The sequence below is a fragment of the Euprymna scolopes genome, chromosome 26, assembly GCF_053919585.1.
Source record: "Euprymna scolopes isolate OS-2025 chromosome 26, ASM5391958v1, whole genome shotgun sequence".
Classification (NCBI taxonomy): Eukaryota; Metazoa; Mollusca; class Cephalopoda; order Sepiida; family Sepiolidae; genus Euprymna; species Euprymna scolopes.
The window spans coordinates 66,798,738-66,811,435 of NC_136507.1; the positions used below are offsets into that span (position 1 = coordinate 66,798,738).

The 12,698-nt window shown below is 33.7% G+C and overlaps 1 protein-coding gene across 1 annotated transcript in view; it reads right to left on the reverse strand.

Annotated features, from left to right (window-relative positions):
- LOC145248137 (uncharacterized) overlaps window positions 1–6,242 on the reverse strand; it is a 113,719-nt gene extending 107,477 nt beyond the window's left edge. Inside the window, exon 1 of the mRNA XM_080109952.1 lies at window positions 4,890–6,242. Within this exon, the coding sequence (XP_079966078.1) occupies window positions 4,890–4,990 (101 nt within the window). The 5' untranslated portion in view covers window positions 4,991–6,242. The remainder of the gene's footprint in view (window positions 1–4,889) is intronic.
- Window positions 6,243–12,698: the final 6,456 nt, after the last annotated feature.

Here is a 12,698-nt window from a genome sequence, read left to right on the forward strand (position 1 = left end):
AGGATTCTTCAGACTTATGCGTGAATATATATATATATATATATATATATATATATATATATATATATATATATATATATATATATATATAAAGGACAGACAACCACAAAATTCGCGCATAAGCCTGAAGAATCCTAGAGTGGATGAAACGCGGAATATTCAGTGTAGCTTAATCGCCATGTATATTTTATAACTAACTAACTAACTAACTAACTGTATATATATATATATATATATATATATATATATATATATATATATATATATATATATATGTATATATATATATATGTTATAATAGAATTATAGACAAGAGAAAACCATATATTGTATACATAAATTTATTTGTTGATGCAATAAAGAAAAGCGGGGAGTTATTTCATCGACAAACGAATACATGATGTTTTTTCTATAATGCGATTATTATATTCAACTCCACCGTATCTGTTGAGCTTTACACATTTTGATAATAGATAGATAAGGAGAGACAGAAAGAGAAAGTGAGGGAGATAGTATAAGTCACTGTTATAGAAGAAACAAATATTCTCAATTACTTGAGCACAGGCAGTTTTTATTCAATCGACAGTATGCATTAGGTTGATCTTTCCTTGGTACCTTCGGTTTCGCGGAAACCCTGAAAAACTCAACCTGCAGGTTATTAGATACCAAATGTGACCGGTTCGTTAGGCGACGTTTTGATGGTGTAACCCATTGTATGTAATAGTGTGACACACAACGGGTCACACTAAGGTATCTCTATACAGGGGTTTGTCAGAAAAACTTGGCATGAGGATACTTTTTCCATAGAAGTAAACCCTGACCAAATATTCAAACTCACATAGTATTCGCTGCACAAATAAGAACTTCTCACTATGGCTAACTTACATTAGCTTTTACGAGAAACGGTGCATCTTCTCCAAGTGATGTTACGTCAAGTAATAGCACGAAGCCGAATACTGCACCAGACTAGATAAATTCTTGTCTTGAAATCCTGTAAGATCAAGATACCAAGATGAAAGATATACTACAACATATAAAAATGGTTAATTGGGGAGAGGAAAATTATGTTCTCAATTTCTTTACTAACTCAGTGCTTGGAGAGATAAAGAACTTAAATGGAACATTCGAATATCTATGTATCTCATATAGAGTTCAAGTGTTAGCCCCTGGTTGTGGGCCCCTTGATTTCTGAGAACTTCAACTGAAGTAAAATAAAACAATCAAAACGTCATCTGACGAATCGGTCACACATTGCATCTTTAACCCTACGCGCTGAGTTTACTGGATTTCCGTGAAACTTAAGGTAACGATGGAAGACAAAAACTAATGTTTAATGTGTATCAAACACACTCACACAACCAAACGCGCGCACCCACAATCACACACACACACACACACACACACACACACACACACACACACACACACACACACACACACACACACACACACACACACACACACACACACACACACACACATATATTTTAGCAAAAATTCTTAAATATAACAGAAATGCATGCTTAATTATACTTTATTATTATTATTATTATTTTTTTTTTTGTTAAAATAAATTTTTTTAGATATGTCCCATATGAATAACAAACTTTACCATCAGGTGAAAAAGCAAATAAAAAAAAAAATTGGAGAAAAAGAAAAAAATTCAAAAGATAGCCGTGAAACAAACACGTGAAGTCAGTTAAACGCCGAGAGAACGTTTTCACACTGTTCCAGGAAAGACGTTTACAGTGCCAATTTCCAGAATTCCAGAGTTAACCTTACAGGATGAAATTATATAACGTTAAGTATCTTAAAATATTAATCCTGGTTTCAGAGGCAATATTATTCATTACAGATTGTTGGGTTTTGACGAAGATAGCTTTGAGTATTTTAATTTTTTTGAAAATTGTTTTCGGGACGTATTATTTTAGTGTTATTTAATTAGATTTTTCTTGCCGAATGAGGGCAGTTGCGTTTTCGTACATGATTGTAAATTGAGCTAGAGTTTACAAGGTAAACGAAGCGTCGGTATAATATATATATATATATATATATATATATATATATATATATATATATACATACACACACACACACATATATATATATATATATATATATATATATATATATATATATATATATATATATATATATAGTAATTTATAAAATATATATGGCGATTAAGCTACACAGAATATTCGGCGTTTCATCCACTCTAGGACTCCTTAGGCTTAGGCGCATAAGTCTGAGGAGTCGTAGAGTGGATGAAACGCGGAATATTCAGTGTAGCTTAATCGCCATATATATATTTTATAAATGACTAACTAGCTCTACCTACGTATTGAGCACTTTTGAAGTAAATACTTAAAGTTTACGCATAAATCTATACTTTCGTATATAAATTTATGTGAGTAAATTAAGTAGTTATATATATACATATATATATTATATATATATTTACATGCATACATATATGTATGTATATATATATATATATGTATATAGTATATATATATATATATATATATTTACATGCATACATATATATATATGTATACATGTAAATAATTATTAAATACCTACAGACACTCGTGTTCATCCTTTCGGGAATCATCAGTGCAGGTTGTCACGATTAACACCAGTCGATAGATTCGAACCCGGCGACAGAAGCCATCCCTGGCTTCAATAGCAAGGACCCAATCCATTCGGCTACCGTTAACCGCGAGAAATGCTGTTGAATTTTAACATTTATTTGTTAAATGCTTTTTAACGTCTGTCAGACTTTATATATATATATATATATATATATATATATATATATATATATATATATATATATATATATAAAATAAATTTTGTATGCAAAATCCGATCCCGCATTTTGCTAATTCCTACCCTCTGATGAGAAGGAAAGTATTTCTTCGAAACTCCGCGGATTAAGGACTATCCACTTATCAAGAGTTTCCTTTTCAGATTAAATATGTTTTTAACTCTGTTTCAAAGTGTTTTTTAACATTTTTTCATAACTGTTTGCTCCTATATATATATATATATATATTTATAGTCTGTTTATTAAACAAACATTATACCAGCTCTGTTCTGCTTTGAGCACTCTTTAATAATCATGCGCGCTTCATTGGATTTACATCTAGGAAACCAATCGATACATAGTAGGTGCTCGACTGAGCTTTAATCTATAGCACCCGACGTGAAACGTTCGCAACAAATACTAGTCTATCTAGCTACAACAGTCGTCAACGATTTGCCTCCTTCTTGTGTGTGCCTACACCGAAACGAAGGCAGAGTTTTTTTCCTAGAACTGTTTGCCGATAGAACACCATACCGTGGGTCTGCTTCCCAGCTGACTATAACAGGGTCATTTTTCTTTTCAAATCTTATGTAAATATATTCTTGTTGAGCAGTCGTTTTAAATAATCGAGCCCTACCCAAGTTCCACCATTACTGATCATCATGATTTTGTCTCGCCGTCTCCCTAAGATTTATCATCTTCATCCTAGAGTGGCCGATGAAACATGCAGAATCAACTCCTGAGTGTCCGGACAGATCCTGTTCAAGACAATTGGTCTTGAACACAGAAAGTATTTGATATTTTTTCAGATAAATAATTAAAAAATATACATAAATAATTAAAAAATATACATAAATAATTAAAAAATAATTAAAAAAATATACATAAATAATTAAAAAATATACATATGCACTTAAAAAAAAAATAATTAAAAAATATACATAAATAATTAAAAAATATACATATGCACTTTAAAAAAATAATTAAAAAATATACATAAATAATTAAAAAATATACATATGCACTTAAAAAAATAATTAAAAAATATACATAAATAATTAAAAAATATACATATGCACTTAAAAAAAAATAATTAAAAAATATACATAAATAATTAAAAAATATACATATGCACTTAAAAAAAAATTCTTATCAGTTTGTTTAAGCTGGGGATGGGGCATCTTACCAGATGCCAAACAATCAATCGCTCTCAGATATTCCAATCGAAGGATCTTTTTAAGATTCTGACCGTCTCTTTAAGTGTAATTGTTTGAATTTCCTGCACTTGATTCACCGGGTATATTAGTCAGATATTTTTTGGAATTCTTTTTCACTAGTCCAGTTGCTCCCATAATAACTGGAATGATAAAGATCTTCTTACGATTTCATTTCTTTTCATGTCGTACATAAGACCTTGGCATTTCGTTATCTTTTCTCTTCCTGCTCTGTTTAACCGGGGACACTAACTTCTACTAAGGTTGCTTCTTTCTCCTCCTTGTCCCACAGCACTATGTCAGGTTTTATGGCTCCGTTTTCTAGATGCGTGGTGGCTGTAGGAATTGCATTGTCATAGTGGGTGGTGAATGACTTATTACCGACTGTCCATTTCTGGTAAACATGTTCCCCAGAATTTGCTGCTGCATTCAATATTCAACTTTTTACACATCTTCCAGTTGAGATATTTACGCACACGATTGTGTCGGGTCGTATAGTAGCCCCCCCCCCAGCAGAATCTTGCAGCTGGATGTCAGGTGGCTCACAATATGTACGCACGTGCTTGCGTACATGAATGTGTGTGTGTGTGTGTGTGTGCGTGAGTGAGTGCGTCGTGTTTAATAGATGCGCTAGTTATATTTTTATGGAAAATAAGAAAAAAAAAAAAGAATGAAATCAAAATAAAACGAATGAAATTAAAATAAAAAATGAAATTGAAAAAAAAAAAAAATGATATTAAAATAAAAGAATAAAACGCAAATAAAATAATAAAAAAGTTAAAATAAATGAATGAAATAATGAAAAAAAAGAAGAAAGAAAGAAAAAGATAAATAAATAAAAGGAACGAAAATAAAAGACCTACCCTTTCCGTAAAACTTTCAGGTTTACAGGAACCGGTTGCGAAAACATGAGCACGGTAAAAACTCCAATGAAATAAAGTAACGACCGTTCAAAGTCAGCCATTGTGCCGTGTGCAGGTAATAATAATAATAATAATAATAATAATAATAATAATAATAATAATAATAATAATAATAATAATAAATTAAGTCCCTCTAGATTTCACGCCGATCTTAATCTATCGACGTTAATACGCCTTCTTCTGTGCGGTATGTTTTTTTCGGCCGAAATAAATTGATAACTTTCAAGTTAAAAAGACTACTTCCCTTACTCCCCTTTTTTTCTTTATTCCTCTGCTTACATTATCTATATTTATATATCCGTTCGTGTATGTATGTATGTGTGTATGTATGTGTGTGTGTCTGCGTATGTTTGTCTCCGTATAGTTAGACCAAAATATATAAAGGTATATCTATTCTGTCATCGAGTAGTTATACCAATTGCTGTAATTAACGACATTATCAGATTATATCATCGTTTTAAGGAATCAGCATATACATATGTAGGTATATATGTATTTATTATGAATAATACTATACAGCTACAATTCGGTTAGTCATATTGACGCCGACGATTAAAAAATGATGCAAGAAATCCGGTCAGTTTGGGCTGAGATTCATCCCCGGTCAGCAGTATACTCTTATAAATATAAATATATACGTACATAAAAATGAAAGCGGAAAAACCAGAATTGTTTATATATTCATCAACGTTTCGTCTTTATTTCAAAACTTTGTCAGAATGATTGGTTTAAATTAAAATACAATTGCATTATCTGAAAATATTTGGTGCATTCGTAATGGGAAAAAATATATGTGAAAAATCTCTATATATAAATGTGTGTGTGTGTGTGTATACATATATATGTGTGTGTGTATGTGCGTGTGTGTATGTGCGTGTGTGTGTTTGTGTGTGTGTGTGTGTGTGTATAACTAGATATATAGATATGTAGATATATAGACGTGATTTTCTATTTGATTCGTTTGTGTTTTTAATGTGCAATTTAGTTTAAACAATGTACATACGCACATAGAAATTCATTACCAATGTAGAACGCACTTGTCTTGTAAATTTACGTCATTCGATCGTTATAAATATATATTCACTTATTGACGCTATATTGATATTGATTTTTGTCGGAGAAATATTGGTTTAGCTTTTGTGAGTGGTACCGTGTGCGCCGTCCAGTTATCCAGAAATGTAACCTGTTTAGGCAGGAGGGAGGCCGATCGGAAGAATGTGTAAAGGCCACGCGCAGCCTACCAGTTAAGAGCACACGCTCACGCGCTCACACACGTCCGTGAAGTGCGAGGGACAGTCGTTGAACTGCGAGGAATCCCCTCAACAAGCACAACTATTACGAAAAGCGCGATGAGTCGATCTTCCTCCTCCCACGCCCCTCTCAAGCAGCTTGCTAAACTGCAATTAATTCACTTCACCGCCGCTTGTACCGTCACGATCCCTCTTTTCAACCGATTCAACTCAGTTATAAAGCGACCATAGTTATATATATATATATATATATATATATATATATATATATATATATATATATATATATATATATATATATATATATATATATACTAGCAATGGGTGCCCAGCGTTGCCCGGGTGTTTGAAGATGTATGCTGAGCAAAAAAAAAAAAAAAAAAAAAAAAAACGGTAATTTTTTAAAAACTTTGACCCCTATTATGACCCCTTAAAATTCATTGTTTTGGGCTCTAATGAAGTTATTAAGTTAGATCCATGTCCAAGGAATCTTTATCTGAAATTTCAAGTGTTTAGACCTTAAATTGTTGGAGGAGTTTGGTAGAGTTCTCAAAGGTCAAATCGTTGAACTTTGACCCCTTAACAGCCAAATTTCTGGCCGAAAACGGATCAGATCGATTTTCCAACATATCAGTACCCTGTATATCAAATTTCGAGTCTGTAGACTGAAAATTGACAGAGTTATTGCGTAGGGAAATACACACACACATACACACAGACACAATAACTTTTATAGATATATAGATAGATAGATAGGATTTCATCCCGGCGTTGCCCGGATGTTTGGATGTGTATGTTGAGCAAGAAAACAAAAATGGTGGTAGTAGGAAGACAGGCTCGAACCTGTACCGCGAAGGAGGAAAAGAACGGGGTAAAAAAACCTGACGTTCTTTGCTGTTACGGCCACCACCAAACCGGAAGTGACTTATGTTTAAATTAAGGCTACACAATCGAAAGGAGAGGATAACTCTAAAAATATCGGCGAAAAAAGCCCCCTCCCCCACTATAAAAAAGTGCCCAGTTGAAGGTAAAGATATTAATCTTTTTAGCCTATTTCGATATTTGTCGTCTGAAAGGTCGAACTTCAAAACGATACTGATCTTGGTAAAATCCGTTGCCTCAGTCGAAAGTTTTAGGCAGACATGCAAACATACATACATACATTTATATATTGGTAACAAAAATTTTTCGACCAAAACCGATTAAAAAGCTTGCCCTATCTCTGAATACCCTTTATGTAAAATTTCAAATGTTTAGACCAGAAATTGACTGAGTAATTTGGTAGAGACCGCAGAGGTCAATTTTTTAAAAAAACTTTGACCCCCATTATGACCCCTTAACATTTATTGTTTTGGGCTCAAATCAAGTTATTAAGTTAGATCCATATCGAACGAACCTATATCTAAAATTTCAAGTGTTTAGACCCCAAATTATCGGAGGAGTTTGGTAGAGTTCTTAAAGGTCACATCGTTGAACTTTGACCCCTTAACAGAAAAATTTCTGGCGGAAAACCGATCACAAAGATTTTCCCAAATCTCAGTACCCTGTGCATCAAATTTCGAGTATTTAGACTTAAAATTGACAGAGTTATTGCGTATGGAAATGTACACAGACACGCAGACACACACACAGACACTTTCACTTTTATATATATATATATATATATATATATATATATATATATATATATATATATAAAGCTGAATGTGTGTGTGTGCGTGCGCGCGCACGCGTGTGTGTATGTGTGTGTGTCCGGTCACGAATAGGCTCCTATATGGTTGACTATTTTAAAAAGCTGATTACATATAATGATAGACGATGTATCGAGACACAGGAATGGGTATGTTTGATCTGGCAGAACGGTGGTTCATTAAAATTGTGGGGTCTGCGTACGCGCCTGGTCCACAAAGTATGGAAATAAAAAATTTAAAAATAAAAAAAAAAACGTTTACAAGTTTTTTTGATATAGATGTACATAATAATACTTTGATAAGTATGTTTTAACCTAAATAGCAATGGTATAATAAAATTGTGGCGTCTGCGTTCGAGTCTGGCCTCCATAGAATGGAAACAGGCACAAACTTTAAAAAAGACTTTTCATATCTATCTGCGTAAGTACACTTTGACAATTATGTTTCAGTTTGAAGAAATATGGTATAATAAAATTGTGGGGTGTTCGTTCGCACCTGACCTCTATAGAATGGAAATATGTCACAAAGTTTAACAAGGTTTTTTTAATATAGATCCACAGAATACTGTGATAAATGTTTCAGTGTGACCAGGTATGGTGTAATAAATTATGGGGTTTATCTATTTTATTTTTACTTTCATCATATTTTGCTTGTGTTTTGATACCCCCAAATTCGAAGCTATCTCTTCACAACCCTTCGTTTTCATAACCTATCATACGTTCATAAATCAGAGTCCATTTTCTGTAGGCTGTTTTTGAACCCAGTCAACGACGGGTACTTTTGCTAGTGCAATATAAAGCTGAAAGTCTGTGTGTGTGTCTGGTTACGAATAGGCTCCTATATGGTTGACTATTACAGAAAACTGATCACATATAATGATAGAAGATGTATCGAGACACAGGAATGGATATGTTTGATCTGGTATAATAATGATTCATTAAAATTGTGGGGTCTGCGTACGCGCATGGTCCACAAAGTATGGAAATAAAAAAATTAAAAAATTAAAAAAACCTTTACAAGTGTTCTTAAATATAGATGTACATAATAATACTTTGATAAGTATGCTTATACTTAAATAAGGACGATATGATAAAATTGTGGGGTCTGCGTTCGCGTCTGGCCTCCATAGAATGGAAATAGGCACAAACTTTAATAAAGACTTTTTATATCTATCTGCGTAAGTACACTTTGATAATTATGCTTCAGTTTGAAGAAATATAGTATAATAAAATTATGGGGTGTTCGTTAACGCCTGACCTCCATAGAATGGAAATATGTCACAAAGTTTAACAAGATTTTTTAATATAGATCCACAGAATATTGTGATAAGTGTTTCAGTGTGAACAGGTATAGTATAATAAATTATGGGGTTTATCTATTTTATTTTTACTTTCATCGTATTTTGCTTTGGTTTTAATACCCCCAAATTCGAAGCTATCTCTTTACAACCCTTCGTTTTCATAACCTATCATATTTTCATAAATTAGTCCATTTTCTGTAGGCTGTTTTTGTACCCAGTCAACGACGGATACTTTTGCTTATATATATATATATATATATATATATATGTGTGTGTGTGTGTGTGTGTGTGTGTGTGTGCGTATGTGTGTGTGTGTGTTTATTACTGCCATTTTGAAAGCTAGGTATCACTTAAACAGGTTACTCTGAGAATTAAAGACTTCACTTAGCCTTGCAATACACACACACACACACACACACACACACACACACACACACACACACACACATATATATATGCACGCACACACACATATATATGTGTATCGTTTTGAAAATATTATTATCCACTGAAACGTAGGCGACAAAACACGTGTCAGTGGATAATCATATTTAATATATATATATATATATATATATATATATATATATATATATATATATATATATATATAGCTTTTAAAATATGATTATCCACTGACCCGTGTTTTGTCGCCTACGTGTCAGTGGATAATTATATTTTCAAAACGATACATATGCCGCTCCCCATTTGGGGGAACCAAATTGGTCAAAGGGAAAATTATTCCCAATTCGCATTTAGGTAAAAATGCACTTTTTTTATAATTGAATTCATTCAAAAAGTATCGCTATCAAAAGCAAATAAAGAAACAAATATATATATATATATATATATATATATATATATATATATATATATATATGGAATTTTGTGTAATGTTGTCCATGTTAGTTCCTTATGGACTCCTAAACGGCTGTATCTGGCAGTGTTCTTAGATAAGTTTTTTTTTATCGGAATGTCTTCAATAAGTATAGATAATCGATACTCGAAAATATCCGATGAAAGAATGAACAGGCAATTTGAACTAAACTCAACGCATTATGCAGCCTAACATCACAAGGGCATTTGAGAAGATTTATTATCACACAAGTAAAACGAATCAACAATAGGTTCTTTGATATGACAGGGGCGCGTTCGAAATGTATATTTCTATTTATTTTTTTATTTATTTTCTTCCCACGACACAAAGTCAACAGACTCTAAGCCAGATGTTGAGATGACTTGTTCTCTGTTAGCGGAATGACGATTTTGGTCACGTGCAGTTCTAGGTGGCCCACCTTCCAAACTTTTACCTTCTCCTTTTAAGAAGGGATTAGCTTATTGCTAATCGCCCGAGGCATTCACACCGGGGAAAGTCGACGGCCTGTCCAGGCATTTTTGCAGGTGGAAGTGCTCTTCCTCTAGAGAACTGGTTTTTCAAATTCTACATACCGACCTTTGTCGCATCTTTCCCCATGGAAAAGGGGTTCAATTTACCCTAGGCTTTGTCTGGATCGGTTTGCATAAAAACGTATGCAACTTAGTGGCCTTGATTGACTATGAAGGTAAATAGTTAAATATTTTATTGCATTTGCTCTGCTACTGCCATTGCTGTTTTTTAAATAACATTTTCTTCTTTATTTAACTTATTTATTAATTACAAAATATTATATTAATTATTTATTATATACGGCATAATTCATAGTTCCCGTTAGATCACAGAAGTTAAGCAACATTGAGCCTGATTAGTACTAAAATGAGTGACCATTTGGAAATTCCAGGCGCTGTATGTGCTCTCCGCTTATCTCGGCATTGGTCCCAGTCATCTATCACTACTCCCTGCCACTGAACTTAAGCAGTGCCGATTCAGGTGATGTGTAGTTGGCGATTGCGCAAACATTGCTTCACAATTACACGCGCAGCTACCCTTGCAGGAGGTATCCATTGTCTTTTGAGATTGAACAGAGGCATCGCAGTTAATTTATTTAAGTTATCCTATAAGTGCCATTCTCTTGGACTGCCTCTATTATTACTCGTCCTTTTTACCTCCTTTATTTTTTTTTTTACAGTATCTTCTTCCTAGCCATCTCTTACACTGGTGCCGCTACTCCATCGTCTTCTTTATTTAGGTCATTTATTTATTTACGTTACCATCTTACACCTCTTTTTTTTGTGGTTGCTTCCACCACTATCCCCTTATTTTTACCTCATTTATTTTTACGCAATCTTCTTCCTATCCTTGTCTTACACTGCTACCACGCTAGACAGTTTTCTTCTTTATTTAGATCATTTATTTATTTACTTCACCCTCTCATTCCCCTTCTCTTGTGCTGCTGTTACTATTTCTCTCCCTATTACGTCATTTATTTTTAAACGTTATCCTCTTCCTATCCTTCTGTGACACTCCTGCTTCTACTCTACTCTCTTTTCTTCTTTATTTAGATTATTTATTTATTTACGTCACTCTCTTACACCCCTTCTCTTGCGCTGCTGTCACCGTTACTCCCCTTTTTACCTCATTTCTTTTTTTACATTTTCTTCTTTCGATCCATCTCCTACATTCCTGCTCTTACTGTACTCGCCTTTCTTCTATATTTAGGTTATTAATTTACGTCGTCCTATTAGTCCCCTTCTCTTGCGCTACTGCTTCCTTTTCACTTTATTTACGTTGTATTTTATGTGATAACACGTTACCGTTTATCAAGGTCCAGAAACTACTCGAGGGTACGGGTTAAGGTAGTGGGAAAGTTATAAGTGGCAAAAAGATGCGAACAAAAGAGAGAGAGAGAGAAAGAAGGTAGAGAGAAAGAGAAAGAGAGAGAGAGAAAGAGAAAGAGAGAAAGAGAAAGAGAGAGAGAGAGTAGGTGAAAAGGAAAAAGAGAGACAAATAGAAATAGGTATAGAGAGGGTGTGTGAGAGAAAAAAGGAAAACTGGAAACGGAGTTGTTCTGGAGAATTAGTTTCGATGGTTGGGACTGGACAGAGTACCTTATTATACGTATAGTGCATTGTTATTGTTACCCAACTCTCCTTTCTTCTTTATTCATGCCATTTATTAATTTACATCATTCCATCACTCCCCTTTTTATGCTACTGTAACCTTATAAAAGATTAAAAAAAAAAAACATCCTGAAGAAGTCAAATTCCTTTTCTCTTCCCTGCAACCTCTTTCCCAAAGAAGAGACGTTGCGAGCCTATCTCTACTCTATCGTTGTTTCCATGGCAAGTGCTTGTCTGAGCTCCAATCTACGCCCCCCCCTTACCTGACTTTCACAGGAAACACTCGTCTATCTGAAACCACTATCAATAATTTCCCCCACTCTTTATCTGTGCCTAAACCTAAACGTAGATCCCATTAACAAAGATTCTTTCTTAGAACTGAACGCCTGTGGAACTCTGCTCCGTTTTCCTGCTTTCTAAGTGACTGTAATTTTTGTCTTCAAGTCCAACGTAAACAAGTTCTTGAGGAATCGTTCCCTTAAGTAATCCGATTCACCAAATTTCCACTACT